The sequence below is a fragment of the Urocitellus parryii genome, chromosome 5, assembly GCF_045843805.1.
Source record: "Urocitellus parryii isolate mUroPar1 chromosome 5, mUroPar1.hap1, whole genome shotgun sequence".
NCBI lineage: Eukaryota > Metazoa > Chordata > Mammalia > Rodentia > Sciuridae > Urocitellus > Urocitellus parryii.
The window spans coordinates 157,714,711-157,736,694 of record NC_135535.1 but is presented as its reverse complement, the minus strand read 5'-3'; the positions used below and the strand labels follow the sequence as shown (position 1 = coordinate 157,736,694).

Here is a 21,984-nt window from a genome sequence, read left to right as displayed (position 1 = left end):
CAGCTCACTTACAGTGAGGGCTGCTTAGCCCGGAGAGCCTCTGGGCCTGCCTGCCATGTAGCTCTGCACTGTGGCCAGCAGGGGGCGGGACAGGATCTCGTCTGAAGTTGGCTGGGCTGGTGCTCAGAGGCCCTTCTTAGGAGCGTCAGTGGAGGGCCCCGTCACCCTTTCTTTTGAAGGACCAGGGTCCCCTGCTAACACTCCAACTGGCTCCACCAGGCTGACTCATCCTGGAGTCCCCAGATAGAATCCCTTGGTGGGGTACAGGTGGGAGACCATCTTAGGAGCCCCTGACTGTTCAGGGGCCTCTCCTCCCTTCTTCTTTCCCTCAGCTTCCCCCAGGTTCCAGCACCCCTCTTCCCACGGCCCTTTGGGGCGTCTGTATGACTCTTTGCCAGCCACTTGCCCTCTCTGCCCCAGTCTCCTCATTTGCACAGTTAGATGAGACCAGAGGTCTGCTCCCGCCTTCTCCCGCCACCCAGCCCTGTCCTGGCTCCTCTGTACCACCCTGAGGAGAGGTGGGGACATTCTCTAGGTTGGCAGCTCAAGACGAAGGCCGGGCTGGGGAGGGAGTCTTAGCTGTGAATGCAGATGCAGTTCTGGGAGGGGTCCTGGGGGCTCCGCCATCCCTCCTCCTGCCCACTGCTATGGCGGGGAGAAGCACCCTAAAACTGGAGGGCAGATGGAAAGGTGGGGCCTGCTTCACGCTCCTCTCTGAAGAGACTGTGCAGAACAGAACCAGTGTGAGAGGTCTCGGCTCGCTGGTGTTGTCCTCGGCCCACGTGGGTTTGAACGGAAAGACACACCATGTGCTCACGGCTCCCCGAGCCTCCTGGGAAGGTGGCCTCCTCGGCAGGGTGGCTGACCCTCGCCCTTCCCTCTCCTCTGGGTCAAGTCGGCTAATTCTGCACATGACCCAAGCTCCCTTGATCCCCCTCTAGGCCCCACCCCCCTGCTCTGCTGGGCAGGAAGCAGGGGTCCCTGGGTGACCCCACCCTGCAGCTCCCTCCTCCATCATGAGAGTCAGGCTCAGGGCCCCAGGCTGCGGGCTTGGCCCTGCCTGACCTCGGGGCTGGGGGAGGTGCTGGTCTCTCCTAGACCAGGAGACCTGGCTTCCTGACGGTGCATGAGGTGAGAGGGGGCCACGGTTATCCTCCAGGGTCACCCGGGCAAGGGCACACAGGCAGGAGACATCTGGCTGAAGGAGGATGGGGACACACTTCCGATCGCGGGGCCTTCCTCGTGGCTGGTCCTGGTGAATGTATCCAGAGCGCTCCTTTTCTGACGGCCGTCTCTGTTTTCTTATTTTCGACGTTTTGGGTCAGGAGTCGGCCGCAGTTTCCATCCACGGGCTCAGGCCTGGGCGGCTCTTCAGGGGCTGCTGGGCTCTGATCTGTCTCTGCTCCTCCCTTCCTGGTCTTCCCCGTGGGGACCTCACCGGCTCCTCAGGGGCTCTCAGCCATCTAGGGTCATTCTGTGGCTGGGGAAGGGGGCGTCCCCAGAGTGACCAAGAGTCTTGGTCCATTGGCGTGGCACGCGTGAGGGCAGAAGCTGTGACCGGCTGCCCTCTGGGAGGCTGGCTCTTTAAACTTGATGCCAAGAACCAGGACCTGGAAAAGGTGGGCCGCAGTTGCTGAAGCTGAGGAGGCCCCCCAGGGAGGACCCTGGGGGTGGAGAGAGGTTGCCCTGCCTGGTCTTAGAGGCCTGTCCCAGCCTCCACTTCAGAGCTGCCACTCAGGCTCCAGGTGGGGGTGGGGAGGCTGCACGGGAGCGCAGTGTGGCTTCAATAGGTCCTCTGTTCTGCGCAGCTTCTAGGTGGAAGACCCCTCCTTCAAGACAGGACAGAGCGAGCAAGCGCTGTGGAATTCACCTGGCCGCGCTCTGGTCCTGTAGGAGTGGCTTCTCAATGGGTGATTGACTGTCTGTTGAAGGGGCTGGGCAGGGACTTGGCGACTGGGATGGTCTAGAGGGAGGTAGGGGGCTTCAAGGTCAGCTCCCAGCCAAACAAAGGTCAGGCCAGGAAACTCCAGGACATGATGGACCCCTGTAACCTGAGGTCTGGGTGGGGAGGGCCCGGGGCTGAAGGCAAGGAACACGGAGCCTTTGTTCTCTGCAGGGGAGGAGGGAGGCCTGGCTGAGTGGGGGGTGGAGGGCTGGGGGCGCAGCAGGCAGCAGCAGGCACAGGTCTGGAAACGATGGGGGTGGGGTGCTCATGCCTTTCTCCCCCCCAGAAAAAGTTCCCAGGCCTCCCTTCCGGGAAAAACACAGCTCAATTCCTGCTTCCCTGCCCCAGCCAGTCTCCAGACCAATAAGGACCGGAACCACGGAAATCCCAGGTCCTCCGGTAATTAGGGCCGGCAGGAAGTGATCTAGGGAATTACCGGGGTCGGGCGCCCCATGGAAGGCCAGGGCTTTGGAAGGGCGGCTGGCTTGTAATCTCAATTTGAGATCGGTTGATTTTGTAGTTAGTTCCAAAAAGAAAAGTCAGCTCTAATTAATCTGTGGACTTTGGAGTACAGAAGAAACCGGGCTCAGAGAGCACGGGGTGGGGGCTGGCGTCCCTGCAGCCCCCGGGGGGCCTCAGATCTGGGGCTGGTGTCTCAGTTTTCTGATCTGCTTTAATTTAAATGGTCTGGACATCCCCACTGAGATTTCATGGCTTTGAAAGAAAATGCTGTCCCTACCCCACAGATTCCCATCTGTCCGGAGCCCTCTGCAGCCCCTGGAGGCCTGGGGTCACCCGGGCCCTTGGGGAGCAGCAGGGGTGCAGGGACCTTCAGGAGGAGCTGTGGCAGAGGGTGGAGAGAAGCTGCATGGTGGCACTGGATGTCAGGGACAGTCCCAACCGCCTGGGGAATCAGTGTGTGGGGGGGTGCTAATGGGAAAAGCACTCCATTTCCTTAGTCTTTGACTGAACAGGGCAACAAGTCCTCTGTGATTCTGCCACAGGTCCTCCAGGTAGGGCTGGTGGTGCCTGGTGGCCTCCATCCAGTCATGGCCTTCTTATGAGAACAGCGTCCACCTCTGCTTTCTCCCATGGAAGGACCGAGGGGGAGACTTACTGGATATCCTGGGGTCCCTGAGGCCCAAGCAACACAGGGAGTAAAGTCACTCCGAGTAAGGCTCTGGGATCAGGCAGCCCCGGCTCTGCCACCTTTTGTCTGTGGGCCGGGGGAGAGCCTCTATGAACCTCGAGGTGCTCTTCTGTAAGCTGGGGTAGGAGTGAGACCCGTCTCACGGGGCTGTCACAGGGAGACAAGAAAACAGTGCTTGTAGAGAGCCTGGGACAGCCTCGCTTGTAGGGGAGACTCGGAAAGGCAGTCATAACAACGCTGCCCGTAGTTCTAGAGTGACGTCCCGGTCCTTGTTCTGACGGGCAGGTCAGAATCATGGCACCCTCCGACAGGAGAATGAGGTGGGGCTGCTCCTGGGCTCTCCTCCCTGGGCGCCCCTGCCCCGAGGACTGTCTCTCAGGCCTCCTGGAGCAAGGGCAGTCGTTGGTGGCCCTGGCATCCGGGCTCCTCTGGTCTGGAGCAGCCTGCAGGAGGCACTGTGAGCCGCAGCCTGGTTCTCCATGCGAACCCCGAAGCTTAACACCCCAGGGCTGAGGCAGCAGCTGCACCCCCACTTGGAGATGAGCTCCCCTCAGGTTTTGTGACCCACGTAGTCTGACAGTGACTCTCCTGAAAGGGAGCCGAGGTGGCAATGCTTTGAGCACATTCTGTGTCTTGCCGTATTTGCTTGTATTTGATGGAGTCGGTACCACGTGGGTGTTCAGCGATGCTTGCAGGGTCTGGGCAGGAGGGCTGGCCCAAGTGGGCACAGACTGCGCTGGGCTTTGGTCTTGAGAAGCTGGTGGAGAAGCTGGCCTTGCTGGCCTTTAAGAAGACGCCAGGCCCAGTCCAGCAGTAGGGTTGAGGTAGCAGTGGATGGGGCTGATCCTCAGCAGGCTGAGAAGTTCAGTTCTACCCTGGGCTGAAAGAGACCTCCCTGCACATGTGTCAAGGGACACTCCCGTGGTGGATCCGTGCGTGACCCCTTGGGTCCCCTCATGCCCTGACAGCAAGGGGCAGTTACATGGTCTCTGTCTCAGCCCTATTCCCACCCGTGGGTTCCAGCTCCTCCCTGGGGTGGTGGGCGGGAGCCAATGCAGCTTTCAAGCAGGTGTGACCACGCCCCCTTCAGCCTCCTACCTGAGCTCTTCCCAGGGAGAAGAGAGGGAGGGGAGGGCTGCTGGGCTCAGGGAGGGAGTTCGGGAGATCAGCCTCCCCATCCCAGAGAAACCACGGGGAGGGTGGTCTAAGGCTGCCGTCAGGCGTGGATTCAAGAGACGTGGCTTCTCATCCCAGCTTGCTGTACATTAGCTATACAATCTTGGGCGCAGGGCTAACCTCTCTGAACGTCTTATCTATACCATGGGAGGAGGAGCTCTAACCACTGGGTGACAGGACCAAGCAAGGCAGCCTGTGATTGAACTCTGGCTAACCCAGAGACGCAAAGTATTGCAAACTTGTCTTTGGGCAGCAACGATTAAAAAAAAAAAGAGAGAGAGAGAGAGAAAAAAAAAAAAAACAAGACCAAAAAACTCTTCATCTCGGGATTCTGAGGGGAAGCAAATTTCCGTGTAGACGTGGCAACCACTAGGGTCAAGACACCTACCAATCCCTGTGGGGCTGAGGAGTGCCCCCACATCCTTGGAAGTGGGACCCTCTGCTGTTGTCCTGGGCTGGGAGCCACCAGCCTGTAGGACTGCAGGAGCCTTCCAGGGATCCAGAGAAGCAAGGAGGGGGGCCACGTCCCCAGCCTTTCCACACTGCAAGAGAAGAAGCCGTGGTGAAAGAGCAGAGCCGGGTGGTCTGGCAGAGAAAGAAGGGAGGGAGGCGAGCGTCCAGCACGGAGAGGAGGGCCTTCTCTTTCCTGTGAGCCCTGAGAGTGCTGATGCTTTTGACAGCTCTGCATGTGGATTTGAAAGACTTGGACACAGGCAGAAAGAGCCCAAGTCTCCCCAGAAAGCCAGGGGTTGCTCCTTCAGGCAATGTGCAGCCAACCTGTCCCCAGCAAGCCATGGCTTCCCTGAACCGGGAGAGCTTTTAACCCAGTCTCCCATCTGAACACGACGCAGACCAGCGTTACCCACCTTCCACTTGAACAACCCAGGAAGGGAGCCCCTGCCTTCCCTCCCCAACTCTGTCCCAAGGACCTGGGCATTGGGAGGCTCCTCTGGTGGAGCTGGGATTGCTCTTCCTGGAGGGCATTTGCTCATCCCTCGTCACCTGTCCCGACCCTCAGCAAGTGATGCTTGAAGGCGCCTCCTTCTATCCCCAGAGCTAGCCTCTTGGCTTCTTGGGGCCAGGAGCTGCCCTGGAGCACCCTGTTTGTCTCTGCAAATTCAATGCAGCCAGAGGTGAAGGATTCTTGCTACAGTCTGCACCTAGGATGGCCATACTCCCGGGCCCAGGTGCCCTAGTGTCAGGACACCCAGCCTCAGCTGGGGCCTCTGCATCCCCAGAACAATAGACCAGAACAACAGAAAGCAGGGTGGTCCCCATCCATGGTCCCCAAGCTCAGCATGGAGCCATACCCAGGGAGGGGCCTGTCATCTTTCTTCTACTTATCAGACCCCCATGGGGCCAGTCCAGACATGGCTGCCCAGGTGGGCACAAGGGATTCTCCTGGGCCTGAGGTATGCCTCCTTTTTGGAGGAACCAGAATTCTGGTTTGCAGCAGATGCAGGCACCCAACATGGTATGATGCCAGCTCAGGGCCTCACCATGACCCCTGGGGACCCTCTTCCAGCCCCTCAGCCCCTTCACAGCTTGAGAGAGCTGGTCTGGCTTCTAATGGGAAAACCAACCCTGAGCTGCACCAGGAGGCAGTAAATTTTGTGAGTCTGCATGAGTGGATAGAGGCAACTGTGGGAGCTATAATTTCCACTTCCTGACATACTACAAGTTTCTCAGTTTATGCAGAACTAATTAAAGATCTCTCAGGTCTCAGCATTTCACCCGCCAAGCACCCATAAAACAACGTGGTGACGGCAGCCGCCCTCTGGCAGGAGTGAGGAGTGTGTTTCATGGTTGAATGGGTCCTCCCCTTCCAACATGCCTTCCTCCTCCTGGTGCCTCTCCATCCTGCCTCTTTTTTTCCCCTGGAAGGCTTTGGAAGCTTCCCATCCAGGGGCTGGAGGGCAAGGATGAGCTCCTAGCAGCAGGTGAGACCGGAAGAACCCCAATCTGGATTTGAATCCTGGCTCTGCTCCTCCCAAGCCATGACGCAAGCCTCAGTTTCCCCACGTACTAAACAGAAGCGGGGCCATGCCAGGCTGATAGGATTAGAAACAGGCCAGGTGGAAGGATGGTGTAGGGAGTGTAGCAGGGGCTCAGTAAGTAGTGACGATGATGAAAAATGTTATTATGCTCTTACAGTCACTGTCACGACTGCTCCTGGGCCTGTGCTCGAATTGTTTCCTGTCTAAAATAACATCTCCCTTCAAACTGGCAGGCTGAAAGGATGGCAGGAGTGGACTGAAAATGACCACAGATGCTCTGCGATGCCTCTGATCAAGCAGTGGAGACCAAGGTCCTTCCTAGGCTGAGGCACATGACTTAGTCATGTGACTTGCTCTGACTTTTAGGGCATTGAAAAATGTGATGTCAGCAGGTGCTGGGAAAGTGCCTGTGTCCCGAGAGCTGCTCATTTTGAATGCTGTCCTGGGCCTGCCATGGTGTAAGGAAGCCCGTGTAACTGGAGGACAAAAGCCACGGGGAAGAGAGCAGAGGCCCCCAGCCAGCATCAACCATCAGACACAAGGATGAGGCCGTCTTGGCCTTCCAGCTATCATCTGATAAGCAACCCCATGAGCAAGCCCAGGTGGAGACCTGCAGAACCCCCAGGTCACCAATGCATAAATCATGTGGAATAAATATTTGTTTTAAGTCAGACATGTGGGGTGGATTGTTACGCGGCAATAGCTGACTGACACAGGTCCCCACTCATCAAAGTTGAACTCTTGGTTGTCTTCTCCCAGGGCACTTCTGGAATCCCTCCTTACCTGCATCCCCCCACCCCTGTATGCACAAGCACCTGGTGAGGTACCATATTGTTACACCAGGGCTATTTGTACAGGAGTGCTTCTGTCTCCTGATCTGGTAGCTGCCGGAAAGCAGGGTGGTCCCCATCCATGGTCCCCAAGCTCAGCATGGAGCCATACCCAGGGAGGGTCCTATAATCTTCCTTCTACTTATCAAACCTCATGGGACCAGTCCAGACATGGCTGCCCAGGTGGGCACAAGGGATTCTCCTGGGCCTGAGGTATGCCAGGCCCAGAGCCCTCCTGTCTCTGCCCCTGTCTTTTTCCCAGCGGAAACACTGAACCCTGCTCAGGCAACCTCACAAGTGACGCGAAGCTCACACGGGGTGGTACATGTCCAATGTACTTGTGCCTAACCGAGCCCAGCTCTGTGGGCTCTGTGGGGCCCCCCGTGGCTGCCCAGGGCTAGGGTTCTCCTCTCCTTCTTACCTTCCGGCCGTGGTAGCCCTGGATCCCCGGGTCTCCCTGGGAAGAAAGAGACAACCATTAGGTGACTTTCCCAAAGCCCAAACGGCCACACTGCTCCCACACAATACCACTTCCCTTCCTCCCAACAGCTCCAAATTTCTAGGGGCCCCTTCGACAGCCACTCCAGCCACCCCTGGGGCAAGACTCCTTGGAGACTCTTCTGCTCATCAACACAGCCCCCGTGTGCACAGGCTGAGGCCTTCTGGGAAGGGCCAGCTTGGCAGGGACTCAGGACCCCGGATGGTCAGTTCTGGTTCCACCAACGACTCTGTGGAAGGTGGATGAGCCACTTTTCCCAGGATGCTCAGCTCCCACATTCATAAAATGGAAGGATGAAATCAGTGTCCTTGTCCCCAGAGCCTCAGAGCCCTTGGCTTGAAAGGGAGGGTCTCTTTGACATTGTGGGCTTCTGTGCAAGGTTTCACGAGAGACCAGATGACTCCAAGGTGGCTTCCAGCTCTGAAACCTTGCGAACACTATTTTATTGGGATATTGTGATGGTGTCGCGGGCATCTGCCTCGAGTCTCTTATGAGATCGTAAACTTTCTATGGCGGCTGCAGCTCAGGCCTGAACCCGCAGCGGGTCAAGACGGGCAGGAACCGGAGCAGCTCCTACAGGGATGGCGGGGCTTTGGAAATGAGCCAAGCTGGCCGGTCTCTCAGCTCCTTCCTCAGCCCCCTCCTGCAGGGAACCCTCCCACCTGTTTGATGCGCCACCCAGGAGGACTCTCACCTTCGGTCCAGGAGGCCCAGGTAAGCCCTGTGGAAGCAAGAAATAGGTGAGTGGGGGTGGTTTCTACAGGTAAGCGAGGTGAGGTGGGTTTATGGTGCAGGCTGCGCCTGGGCGGCCCCTGACAGCCATCCCGAGAGAACAGGTATGCAGAGAACCGTTCTAGAGCACCCAGAAGAACATCTGGAACCTGTGGAGGGCACTTGGGGACAGCAGGCTTGTGTCCCTTTTTGGAACCACATGGGCGCCGTGGGCCACTCCGCTGGGCTCGGCCCCTGGAAACTAGGTCGGTGACCTCATGCTAAATTGACCGTGTGGTGTGGTCTAGGTCCTCACCCACCCGCCTCCTAATTGGGACCCCTCCCTGGAAAACCGACCTTACCCAGCAGGCCCTCAGTTTTGCCCTGGCCCTGCCCACCTTCAGAGGAGCCCGCTGTTTCCCTCTGCCCAGGGTGCTGTGACCACAGCAGCTGTCTGTGGTCAGGTGGGGTGGGACCCAGGGCCTTTGGAAGCCAGAGGGAGAGGCCAGGGGAGGCTGGCTCCATCTCGGTCTCGGGCGTGGGTCTGGGCAGCAAGCGTGGGCTGCAGGAAACCACGATGCCTAGGTCTGGCCTGTTTCAGTTGGTTTTAAAAACTTGCTTTCTGGTTTGTTCCTTATAAACAACCTAACAAAGAAAACCACCTGGCTTGGTTCCTCGGGGGGGAGATCCTGTGTTGAGCGGGAGAGCCGTGGTCAGCAGAGAGGGGGATTTAGAGCACTTGGGTTTTCTTGGCTTGGTTTGGTTTCATCTTCTAAATGCACTTCCTTCCCAGTTTTCCATTTTCCCATGTAAGGACTGGTGGACATTAGACTAATCTCCCTCTCTGGGGTCATGGGGAGCAGCTACAGAAAGATTTAAAATCTGAGCTGGGGCCCAGCGGAGCAGGGAACCAGCTTCTAGTAACTCCGACTTTCACACTGTGGTGATGGCCTTCCAAACAGAGTGTCCCCCACCCAGGGGGACCCAATACTGAGTTTCAGGATCAGCCCAGGAGGGAACTGAGGGGCTCAGACTCAAGCCTGGCTGATCTCAAATGTGGCCAGTCACAGTGGAAGCCATTTGTCTGGACACCGGACCCGTGGTTCCACCTCTTAGATCTACCTCAGAGACACCCTCAGAGATGTGCACATACATTTGCTCCAGGATCTAGATTGCACAAGGGGACTCACTCGCTAAGTTATAAATAGCCCAGCAGCCCCGAAATCGATACCATGAGGGACTCTTTTCTGATACAGCACAGCTTCATGACATGCAGTGAAAAACTTCACATGCCAACTGTTCAGGGATCTAGAACATTACCCACCTGGACCCTGTTTATGGCTGGTAAGGAAGGACTCCCCAAAATGTTAACAGGGTGAACTCTAATGTGGGGAAAGAGGCCATTTAAAACATTTCCTCATTATGTTCCTATTGTTTTTTCACCATGAATGCATGATAGCTTTGTCATAAGAGAGAAAACTTTTGTTTCAACCCACAGGAAAAACATTATTAAAGGGGAAGCTGATTTTGCCTTAGCCCCGTCCCTCTGAAAATATAGACTCGGTCCTCTCCCTTCTTCTCTGGAGAAGTCCAGACACAGGCCGAGTTGTCCTGCCCAGCGGCTCTGTTGTGCTAATGGGCTGAGGAGGAGAAGGATCTTGGCCATGGCTTGAACGTGGGCAAGTTGGTGGCCACTGGGTTTGACCTGTCACTTGGAAAGGGTCCCTGTTGCCCCCCTGGACCCCTCCTAGTGGAGGCCCTGCCAATTCTCAGGCTGGATGCTGGTCCCTCTAAGTGGCTGGCAGGGGGCCCAGAGTGGGAAACACACACCATGGAAAGCGTGTTCATCCCCCTCGTAGCCTTTCAGAACCACTGCCTCTGACTTGGGTTTTCCTGAGCCCAGGGGTCTGGGACAGCCATCAAGAGTGGCCCTGGGAGATTTTCTCTCCAAGTTGCTCTCTGCTGAGCCTGGGAAAGGGGAAGCCGATGGGTGGTCTCCCTACAGGAAGGCCATGCGTGGACATGAACCCAGCAGGTGTGTTTGCAGAGCTGGAGGGCAACAGGGGAGTGCCACTGAAGGCAGCTCCTCACACGGCCACCCACGTCCAGCAGCCTGGCCAAGGTGCTTGGGTTTTATAGCGGGAACTCAGGTTCCCTTTGGCTGTTCAAGGTTCGGAGGTTTCCAGAGAGTTCTTGGGCTGAATGTTGAAGGAGACAGGGGAAGGATACTCACAGGTGGCCCCATGGGTCCTGGCAGTCCTGGGTGCCCCAGAGGTCCACTTGGTCCAGGGGGGCCTGGTGGCCCAGGTGGGCCTTGGATGCCAGCCTGGCCCTGTTCGCCCTGAGGTTCATTGAGACAAAAGTTAGAGAGAGGATCCCTGGAGAGAAGGACCGGTTCCCACCCCAGGACCATGCACCCGGTGAGGCCCCACGTGGGCTCTGCTGGGAAGGTGACCGTGGGGGAGACGGTGGCGTGATGGTGATGATGCTGTGGTGCTGGTGACTGCATGCAGGGGCTGGTGGCAGCGAGAAGAGGGTGAAGATATGAGGTCCCCAAGCGGTGGGGCTTCAGAGAGAACTTGGCTGCACAGAGCCGTGGGTCCTCAGGCAGAGCCCTGTGTGGTGGCAGTGGTAGACAGTGACACAGCCCCACCGGCTCCTAGGCTGGCTGGATGTCCAGAGTCCAGCCCAGGTGGTCTGCCACCCAGGCCTCCCTCTGCCACCCTCTCTCGCTGAGCCAGGCTCTGTCCTGCCTCAGGTCTCAGCCCTTGTTGAAGGTCAGCTCCAGAGGGTCAAGGAGGCCCTGAGGTCGGAGGCCTTGGGGTTCTGTTTGGCTTCTTGTTTAATTCAACAGGAGACTTTATGTGACCAATGTGGATTGGTGGCATCTGATACAAAAGAATCCGGGAGCCCTGGCAACCCTGGACCCACATCCCTGCCCCGTGGAACAGCCACCTCATTCAGGTGGGACAGGAATATTCTGGTCGGGTGGTCCTGGCCCTCCCTACCCTTTCTTGCCTATGGCTTGCTTCTGTCACCACCAGATCTGCCGGACCTCAGAGGTTTGCAGCCCTTGGCTTGGTTGAAAAGCCTTTGAAGCTGTCCAGGACATCACACCCATATGGCACTGTGAGTTCTAGTCTCTCGTCCCGCCCCATTTCTGACCCAACTGCACTGAGCCCCCCAGGCCTGTCCCTAGGATGTGCTGAGAGCCAGGAAGGCCAGGGTGACATTGCATTCCCTCATCAGCAGGCCAGAGCCTGGTCCATGTGACTCAGATCTGGGGTTGGGGGCAAGCCAGCCATCCTAGACCTTGTCCTGGGCCATGACATCGTTCTTTAAAAGACCTCTGCAGGGAGGATTGGAGCTCAGCTGTTTCAGGGAGGAGCCGTCCCTCTAAACAGAAGGGCTGGTGGCGGGAGAGCTCCTGGACACAGGGGGGCACAGGAGGCTGGAGTTCCAGGCCACCCTCCCTGCTCAGTGTGACCCCAGGGGACCTCCTGGCTCTCCTGCTTTTCTGTGGGAAGAGTCCTGCTGTGGACTCCACAAGGGATGTAGTGACTCTAGACAGGAGCTGGTGACCTGGGAGCGGGAGGTGGGAGGTTTGGCCACGATGGCTGCACAAGCTGACAGTTGGAAGGTCCTAGGGCAGAAGGTGCAGCCAGCAGCCGGGCTCCGGGGCCTGGCCCCAACCTGCCAAACCCCGAGAAGCCACTGTAAGGGCTCCGGGTGCCCATGGTGGAGGTGGAAGCTGCTGCAGGCAGAAATCGCTTCAGGGATTGCCCTGGCCCTGCCCAGCTTCATGTGGGTGCTGATGGGTCCTAGGGACTGTGTCTCTCCTGAACCCAGAGAGGCTTCACCACAATTGGCCTTCCAGAGGGACCACTGCAGCTTCCTTTCCAACCAGATGACACCCGACGAAGGCCCTGGAGCCCTCAGTCACCCTCAGAATCCTCCACACCCCTCCTCTGCCTTAGATTCTCCAGAATGTTCCTACGTTTTTGAAGGATAATTCACTGGGCCAGGGAAGGCTTGATCTGAATCAAGTCGCTGAGGTCCGTTCTGACTGTGAAATTCTAGAATCTTCCACAACGCCAATTCCATTTCACAGAAGAGAAAAACCGAGGCTCAGAGAAGTTGGGTCCCCTCACTGAGGTCACGTGGAGAATTCTGGTGAAGCCAGGACCCCCGATCGGAAGCCCAGGCTCTCTCCTTTCCACTGAAACAAGCCCTGTCCAGATGGGCTCTCCCTCCGATTCTCTGCACTTTGGAAATGACCTCCAGCACCATCTGCTAAGCACATCAGAGCTTATGTAAAATTTCCTCTCTCAACTCATCTCGGGCCGTCTTGCAGAGCCTGTAGAATCAATACTGGTTTATCGATAGGAAATGGACCAGCTTTTCATGGCCCAGGACGGCCAGCCGCAGAGAAACCTCATCCCCTGGCAGAGGGGCCCCTCTTCTCTCCTGCTTTGGGAACCAGGTCAGGGCACATAGAAGGTTCTGGCTCAGCCACCCCTTGCTCTGGAAAAGCAACCTGTGGTGGCCGGGATGGGCCCTCAGCGTCTTCCTCAGCAGAGTGGGGTGATGAGCATGCCTGCCCCTGCCTGGTGGCTGAGCTGGGGTGACTGAGATGATCTGCACAGAGTGCTCCCCACAACGCCTGACCCCAGCAAGGGCGCCACAAAGAGCAGCCCGCCCCGCCCAGGCCACGAGGGGTTCTCTGTGGGGCCCGGAGGAGGGGCTCCCCTGCAGTGGGGTCTGGCAGGGCAGGGCTGGGGGCGGTGGGGCGGGCCTGGGGCTGCTCTGGGCCGCCAGCCGCCTCTGAGCTGCCCTGCTGGAGCGTGTGGAGGTTCTGGAGGATTTGGCCGGGTAACGTGATACGCAGCCTTGGGCCTTGGGTAGGGTGTGCGTGGTGCGTCCCTCTGTATTTTTAGCTGTTTGTGGGAGTGATTGTTCAGCCTGGGCCGGTCAGGGGCCTGGGTATCCAAGCTTCCAGAGGGCTGCTCAGAGCCCTGCCACGCCCAGCCTCTCTGTGCCTTGGGCATTCCCTGTGCAGTGTCAGGACAGTGAGGGGCAAGGTGAGCAGCCCTGGGCTCCCTGGCCTGGAATTAAGTAGTGACCTTTTGGAGAGCAGGAGAGAAATCTCTTTTTTCCCCATCCCAAGCTCCTAGGTTAGCAAGGCAGGAAGAAGGAAGTAGCTGCTCACAATGATCACACCCGGTGGTTGTGGGCTGTATTCCCTCTGCCAAAGCCCTCACTCCTCACACTCAGGTTACAGGTGACCAGATGCTGAGCCATCAGCATTTCTAAGTATAAAGGATGTAGGTCTGACTGAGAGCCCTGGATGTGGGGTCAAAGACCTGGCTGCCAGTTCCAATTCTACCTCTCACTGTGTGTGTATCTTTGGGTCAATCAACTCTCTTCTCTGAGCTTCAATTTCCTTGTTTCCAAATATGAGTAAGAGTAACAACAACAGCTAGGAACTATTTCTAGGAACCATGTGCCAGGAACTATTTCCACCTTTCCTCATGGACAACAAGAGCCCTGTGAAGTAGACCCTGTTATTATTCTTATTCTTCAGATGAGAAACTGAGGCCCAGAGAGGGCCCGGAAGGCACTTGTTTAAAATCACACAGCTATTCACGGGCAGAGAACCTGGGCGGGTCCCTGCTCTGTGATTTATGGACTGTGTGACTTGGCTTCACTTACTTCACCTCTCTGAGCCTTGATGTCCTCATCTGTGAAATAAGGATGATCATGCCTAATTCCTAAAACTGTTGAGAGAATTACATAAAATCAGGCCTGAACAATGGATAGCACAGTCCCTGGCTACAGTGACAGCCTGGCTGGTGGCCGAGTCGTGACGGTGTGGTGGAAATCGCGGCTCCCTAGGGCCTGGGCGTGCTCATGTCTATGGTACCCTGGGTCCATGTGGGTTTAACCATCTTAGAACCAGGTTCTGGCTTGGTCCACAGCCCCAGCCTGCCTGTGGGGCCCAGAGAGTGGCCGAGTCCCTCGTGCAGGTCGGCAAGCAGAAGGTGTCTACCTGGAAGGTCCGCCTTTTTATGACGGGGGGTGGAGCCAGGCGCACGGAATTGAGGAGAGGCAGCAGCTGAGGAGAGAGATGAGGTAAAGGCCAGAGGGCAAAGGCCAAAGGTCGCAGGTATTCAGAAGTCACCAGGAGGGCAGAGTGGCCAAGAGGGTCATAGGAGAGGAAGAGAGAAGAGAGGTTAGCGTGAGCCTGGGGGCTGGAGGGCAGACATGGACGGGCACTCTCAGCTGGCCCTTAGATGGCACAGCTGTCCCTCAAAGGAGGAGTGGCCCTCGGTCTGCACCCTACCTTGACCTCCAGGGTGGAGCTTGGGGCGCTGGCCAGCAGCCCCGAGCATGGGGGAGTGGCTCTCCTTGGCCATGCAGCGGCCTCCTGACACATGGCCCAACATGGCACGGCAGCCCTGCCCGTCCCTGCTCAGTGGACAGACGCTGACCACTGCAGACTCGGAGGCTCTGGCTTAGAAGCCACAGACCAGCTAAATTGGTACTTGAAGTCAGGCTGGAGCGCGGCCTCCTTTGGGACCTTTTTTGGTAGGACGGGAAAGGCTGAGGTCAGCTACTCTGAGGAGGATGTCAAGCGGGGTCCTGGGCTGCGCCGGCCCAGGGTGTGGTGCGTGTGGGCACACGCTAAGTGCTGCTGAGGTCCCCCGCCGGGGCTGGCAGGTTTGGAAAACAGGCTGGGTAAAGAGGTCTCCGGAGTGGTCAACCACTTTTTAGGGGGGGAATAGGCAATTTGCATTTTTTTTTTTGTACTGGGGACTGAAAAACCAGGGCCTGACGCCTGTGAGGCAGGAGCCCTGCCACAGCACGGGCCCTTTCACCCGCCCTTTTAATTTTATTTTATTTTGAGACAAGGTCTAAGTTGCCAAGGCTGGCCGCGAGTTTGTGACCTCCTGCTTTAGCCTCCCACGTAGCTAGGAATTCGGGTGTGTGCCCCCAGGTCTGGTTCCTTAATGTGATTTTTATTTCTGAACATTTTTGCTGCTTCCCGTCCCTCTGTGCATTGAATGCCGAGTGACCCAAGGCTTTAGGAAGCAGTTAGAATCCATGTGCCGAGATGGTGCGGAATCAACCACTTGTTTTCAAAAGCACTTTAAGGGGAGGCTCCTGCAAGGAACCTTAAGAACCAGGAGGCACTTGTGCCAAGAAGGTGTCCAGCTGAGGAACTGGAAGCCCCTGGCGGAGGGGTCCCTCCAGGTCACCACCACAGGCGGCTGCCACTCACAGGGCCCTATCCTCCTGCTACAGGGGCCGGGGTGTGCCATGTTGGACCTGGTGTCCAGGAAGCCTCTCGGCAGAGAGGGGCCAGAGACCTTCCAGGACCTACCAACCTTCAGGGTAATTATCTGGTTGGAGCGCAGAGCCGCTGGGGTGCTGCTCGGGTTCTCCTGGTTGGGGTACGAAGGCGGCAGAGACAGGGTGATGGGCAGAGGGAGAGGGAGAGCCCTGACTCCAGCAACCCAGCCTGGCTCTCCGCGAGGCCGGCCACCCCGCCATGCCCGAGGCCCACATGGAAGTCAGCGGGCTGTCAGAAGCCCCTGCGTCCCGCCCTCTTCTAAGTCAACGTGCTCTGTCCATCAACAGGGTGCCCAACAGGTGTCCCTCCCTAGTCCCTCAGGACTAAGGCTACGCTTGGCTGCACTCTGTGGCCAGGGTGCTTCTGGAACCTTCCATCGCTGCTCTCTTCCCTCTCCTTGTGTTGGGCTGAGGGGCAGAGGGTCCGTCCTCTCCTTCCCCAAGCGTTCCTTCAGGGCCAATGACACGCTGCCTGAGTGTCTCCGGCGAGCTGTCCCTGGGCTGGGGGATGCTGTCTTCCTCTCACATAATAATCCCGTGAGCCCATCATTTCAATCAACCCAGCTGCCCTTCTGTTATTGTGTCGGGATCAGACGGGAACACCAGGCCCTGCCCCGGGAGCCCACGCCACACAGCTCTGTCTGCACTGCTGCCTGCTCGGGTCCCCCAGCCCAGGCCCCGCCCAGCCTGGGCCTCAGACCTAACCCTGCCTCTCACGGTCCAGGCCCATGTGGCCTCTCTCTGGCCCAGGGACACAGAGATCAGAGACAGGCATGCACGCCTTCCCGCCAACCAGGCGGCTGGACAGAGGGAGCCCCTGCCAGCCAGGCCCTCCCAGGGCCTTCCAGAGTTGGGGCCTCCCTGAGCCTGGTCTGTGCCCATCTCCAGCCCCTAGGTCCCCCACCCCAGCACTGTCTGGAAGTGGTGGTACCGAGGGGAGCCACATGTACGTCTCTGGGCACAGTGAGCCCACGACAGAGGCGGTGGCCACCCACGCAGGCTCATCCTCTCTGTACTTGCTGCCCGAGCACAGGCTCTCAGCTGGCTCTCTGGGCCCTGCTGGAGGGAGCCGAGTGCAGCCTGCCCTCTCCTGTCCCCAGCACAGTGCCTGTTGTTGGTGCACACTGAGGACTTCCTGTGGGCCCACAGTGGCCTTCTGGGTCCTGTATTTTGGGATGGAGCAGCCCCAGGTGGTGGTGGGGGAGGAGCCATCTCAGCCCGGAAGCCCCCATGCTCCAGGGGAGGGCTCCCTCTGTCCTCCATAGGCCAAGCAGAGGCTCCATCCCTGAACGGGTAGGTCCCCATGATCCCTGCTCCTCCAGGCTTGGGTCACATGAAGCAACGACCGACCCAAAGCCCCACATATTTGTCCAGGGAAGGCTGTCACACGTGGACACTGTGGCGTGCACACACTTGCTCTCGACGTGGGCGGGGTTTGACAGACTATGAGAGTCACATGGCGCACAGAGAGGGTGAGGGGCAGGCAGTTCCAGAACATTCGGGAGACTCCACCCAGTCAGCAGACAGAAGGACAGACGGACGGAGACACTTGAAGTCAGCCCCCACAAACACACACAATGGTCCCCGTCCCCTGGACGGTCAGCTGGGCTGACTCAGCACACACCACCCTGTGCCTCTCTCCTCCTGCTGAGCGCTGTGGGCTGTGGCCTCCCGTCCCCCAGGCCCCGGGGTGCCACCGACTCTGGGGAGAGGAGGTTAGTGGGACTGTGCCTCAGAGAGGGGTCAAAGGGCCCTGCCCAGTTGGGGGCTCACTTACCCGGTGTGGGTACTCGCCACACTGACCCTGGAGAGGGGAGGGAAGGGAAGGGGTGATTAGGTCCTTGTTGGGGGGCCTGATCCTCAGGGCCCCCAAGACCCATGGACCCACCAAGCCTCTCTCCACCCACGAGACCTGTTGTCCAGGCCTTGGTCTGAGCCCTCTGAGACCTTGTCCCTGGCTGCCATCAGGGACAAACCCCTCAGAGCTGTTGGGAAATCGCCCAGGGAGCACGGGGCGGGATCCCGCAGCACACCGCCTGCAGAGTTGGGAGTGACCACCCGCCAGTCCTGACGGCAGGCCCCAAGGCAAGGACACCTTCTCTGGGCCGAGAGGACTAATGGTGTACAGATCGGTGCCCCGTAACCCTGAGGGCTCAAGGGCCAGGGCACACCGTGGTGTGGCAGGCGGGAGGGGCAGAGAAAGGAGCTGAAAAGGGCCAGGGTCAGGCCCAAGAAGGGCATGCCCCCACCCACCTCCCTTCCTGTCCTCATGTGCTCTGGGGCCCCAGGGCTCTCTTTGTCCCTGTCCATCTAACTCAAGTTTGAAAATGACCACGGCGACCCCTCCCCAGCTGTCGGGAAGCCGTGTGGAGAGGACGTCCTGGGAGCCCCCCACACCCGACCCTGTGCCCACCTTTTCTCCTTTCTGCCCTGGGGGTCCCTGCAAAGAGACAGAAACGAGAGAGTTAGGGGTCAAAGTCCAGGATAAAGGGGCCCCAAACCTCTCTGCCGGGGACTGGGAAGAGGAGGTACCCACCGGCTGTCCTCGGGGACCCGCCAGGCCCTGTGGAGAGGAGACACACAGGTCAGCGGTCAGGGGTGGGGTGGGCCCGAGAACCACGGCTGGGTGGGCTTGGGATGGTTCTGGGTGCTTTTCCCCCCGAATGTCCTGGGGTCCTGGAGGCTGGCCTGTCAGCCACGCCCCCCTGTGCCTGACCTGTTCAAGGTGGTGTGTGCATGACCAGGTGGGCCCTGTCCCCACAGATGCCAGCCTTCAGCTGTTCCTCCACCCACGAGCGTCTCACGGGTTCCCCTGGGGAGTGGCTCCTGCGCCCGCTGGTTTTCTGGGGTCCTGCGTCCCACACTCTGAGCCCCAGGACACACTGAATGTCCTGCCTTCTGCCACTGAGCCAGAAGGGCTTCAGGGCACAGGGTGGCTGGCCGGGCCAGTGCTGCAGACCCTGGGGCTCTGGAGAAACCTTGGTACCGAGGAGGCTGGGGTTGGCACCTAGCCTGAGCCATGTCCTGCGCTCCACGGAGGAACACCAGGGGTCTCGGGGCGACCTTCAAGGGCGTCTTGTCAAATTCAGGGTGGGGAAAGCCCTGCGTTCCTTGAAGAGGTCCCGGGGTCTCGCTCTGGGGGTCCCCTGCAACAAGGAGGCCACACAGCTGTTGTGTGGGCAGAGGGGACGACAAAGACGTCCTGCGCTGTGGGCAGTCCCTGTGAGGCGGGCTCCTAGGTGTGCCAAGCTCAACTGGCATGGCCCAAGAGGAAGGGTTGCCAAGGTGCCAAGAAGGGGGTTGGCAGCTCAGGGAAGGGCAGTGCCAGGGAGGGAGCCCAGCCCTGTCTGACCACAGAGGCCCGGTGTTCCCACTCCACCACGCTCGGGACTGGCGGGACCTCAGGAGGGAGGGCTTCTAGGTTTGGCTGCAACCACAGCAGGACGCCCTCCCAGGTCCTGAGGTCCCTCTAGCCCCTGACCTGGGGGCCTGGAGGACCTACCTTATGCTCTAGTCTTTTAGGGGGGATGGGTCCGGAGATGGGACTCAGAGGCACTCAACCACTGAGCCCCATCCCCAGCCCTAGTTTGCATTTTATTTAGAGACAGGGTCTCACTGAGTTGCTTAGCGCTTTACCATTGCTGAGGCTGGCTTTGAACTTGCAATCCTCCTGCCTCAGCCTCCCAAGCCACTGGGATTACAGGCGTGTGCCACTGAGCCCAGCTTACTGCTGCTCCAATATTTTGGGGGCCCTGAGCTTTGTGCCATCTGGGTGAGTGGCCTGAGGGTGCCAGAAAGAGCTTGTCTCTTGCTCCCAACTTGCAACTGGATCAATCTCCAAAGTGGGAAACTCCCAGGAGGCCCATGGGAGGAGGAAGGACCCTGGGGACCATCCCCAGCACCCCCAGCCCACCTGGCTAGCTAGTATCAAGTCCATCAGTGGATGCTTCAACTGACAGGAGCACGGGCCAGACCACAGATGACCTGTCCACCTTCTCCCAGGACAGGGAGAGAAGGGTGACCAGGAGGATTGCGGGGGCAGTGGCAGCTGAGAGGTGTAACACACACGTTTAGGACTATAGAGGAAGCCCTGGGGACTGAGTTCAGAGGTCCCCAAAGTGGCCCATGGGACAGTTGTGGTCCCACTTAAGAGCAAAATGAGTGCCCCCCAAAATTTGAATTTCAAGGCTGGGGTGTGGTGGCACATACCTCTGCTCTCAGCAGCTCTGGGAGGCTGAGGCAGGAGGATTTCGAGTTCAACGCCAGCCTCAGAAACTTTGCCCTAAGCAACTCAGTGAGACCCTGTCTCTTTTGAAGTACAAAACAGGGCTGAGGATGTGGCTCAGTGGTCGAGTGCCCTGAGTTCAATCCCCAGGAACCATCCCCACCCTGAAAAAGAACCCTGAATTTCAAGCTTCTCTTAAATATATTAAATCCAACAGCACGTGGTACCCATCAGCTCTCGCCAGCCACAGACACAACCACGGTGCTATGCTCTGCCCTGGGCCACCAGTCCTTCACTAGCATCCAGAACAAAGGCCCAGGCGCTTGGGCTTCCTAGGTGCCAGGTGCAGTGCTTGGCACCGGGGCACGTTAACGCGGCTCAGCTGTGACAGCCCTGTGGCCAGATGGGGTCATCAGCTTGGGTTTAGGGTCTATGCTCTGCGCACAGCCCGTGTGGCTCCTGGGCCTGGGACTCAGACGCCATCCACACCCCCCTTGCAGGACTGCACAAGACACCCCTCCACACCTGACCTGAGGTTCTCGGGGCTCTGGTGAGGTGGGTGGGGCAGAGGTGACCTCCTTTGTGAGAATATAGATTACGTGCGCCCCGTGCCCAATGTGGGGTGCCCAGCGGGGGAAGCTGTCCCCCGAGGGAGCAAACTGGAGATGGTCGGGTGACAAGGTGGAGACAATCCTGCGAGACATCAGTGGCCAGTTAATGGGTGGGGTCTAATGGCTCTGTGCCCTGTGGGTCTATGGGTGATGATGGCGCAGGCCAGGGGTCTGTCATACTGGCCTGGCTCAGGGGCAGGGGAGGGCCCTGCCCTTTCTCCCAAGTCAGCTCTGACCCTTAATGGACAAGGAAGGCACCTGGGTAGGATCCCATGACATGAGTCTGAATCTTAGCTCTGGTATTTAAAGCTGTGTGACCTCGGGCAACACATTTAATCACTCTGTGCCTTAATTTTCCTGAAGTGGGAGAGGGGAATCAGGGTAAGTTCAGATGCCTGCACAGGGAAAGGGAATTCAGGCTAAATACAAATCCCTGCAGTGGGAGAGGGGAATCAGGCTAAGTACAAATGTCTGCAGTGGGAGAGGGGAATCAGGCTAAATACAAATGTCTGCAGTAGGAGAGGGGAATCAGGCTAAGTACAAATGTCTGCAGTGGGAGAGGGGAATCAGGCTAAGTACAAATGTCTGCAGTGGGAGAGGGGAATCAGGCTAAGTACAAATGTCTGCAGTAGGAGAGGGGAATCAGGCTAAGTACAAATGCCTGCAGTGGGAGAGGGGAATCAGGCTAAGTACAAATGTCTGCAGTGGGAGAGGGGAATCAGGCTAAGTACAAATGTCTGCAATAAGAGAGGGGATTCAGGCTAAGTACAGATGCCTGCAGTGGGATAGGGGAATCAGGCTAAGTACAAATGTCCACAGTGGGAGAGGGGAAACAGGCTAAGTACAAATGTCCCTGGCCACTCCAAGGAGAGCTGCCATGGGGGTGCCCATGTCGGCTTGTCTTCAAGAGCCATGGGTGCAGCTGGGGAATGTGGAATGAGGTACTGACTGCCCTGCCCCCTGCCGCCCCCTGGGTGGCTCTTGTTTTGTGTGGCAGAGCCCTCGCCTGCCTGCCCCCCAGCACCCCATGAGGATCAGGGCCTTGGGTGTGCACGGCTGGGTCACCTGTGAGGGGCAGCCACTAGCACAGTCCCTTTTCTGGGCAGTGAGCCCAGGCTGACCCTCCAACCCATCCCAGAAGGCAAGAGAGCTGGGGTCTTACCGTGTCCCCTTTTGGTCCGGGATGGCCCTGGAAGGAGAAGGGAGGAGTGAGTGGCAGCTACACCGTTTGCCACGTAGACGCCTCCCCATCCCCACTCCCCCAGGCGGCTGCCCATCCTCAACACGTTGCCGGCTTCTTTCCTGTCTCATCTGGTCACTCCATCGCTGGCGGGGCCACCCAGTCCACCAGCAAGGTCATTCCCACCTGGACTTCTCTGGGCCTTACTAGCAACTGCCTGCTCTTCAGGGGGGCAGGGGTGGGGCTGGTCTCTGGCTGTGGGGTGTCTGGTCCTGGGGGTGAGTAGACATGACCACTGGGGTCTCCA

The 21,984-nt window shown here is 58.4% G+C and overlaps 1 protein-coding gene across 1 annotated transcript in view; it reads right to left on the bottom strand.

Moving 5' to 3' along the window:
• Col13a1 (collagen type XIII alpha 1 chain) overlaps nt 1-21,984 on the bottom strand; it is a 144,327-nt gene that overhangs the window by 40,072 nt on the left and 82,271 nt on the right. Inside the window, exons 10-18 of the mRNA XM_077799106.1 lie at nt 21,660-21,686; nt 18,198-18,224; nt 18,075-18,101; nt 17,439-17,465; nt 15,697-15,753; nt 14,358-14,423; nt 10,542-10,649; nt 8,292-8,318; nt 7,520-7,555 (exon numbers count right to left, since the gene is read on the bottom strand). Of these exons, the coding sequence (XP_077655232.1) occupies nt 7,520-7,555; nt 8,292-8,318; nt 10,542-10,649; nt 14,358-14,423; nt 15,697-15,753; nt 17,439-17,465; nt 18,075-18,101; nt 18,198-18,224; nt 21,660-21,686 (402 nt within the window). The remainder of the gene's footprint in view (nt 1-7,519; nt 7,556-8,291; nt 8,319-10,541; nt 10,650-14,357; nt 14,424-15,696; nt 15,754-17,438; nt 17,466-18,074; nt 18,102-18,197; nt 18,225-21,659; nt 21,687-21,984) is intronic.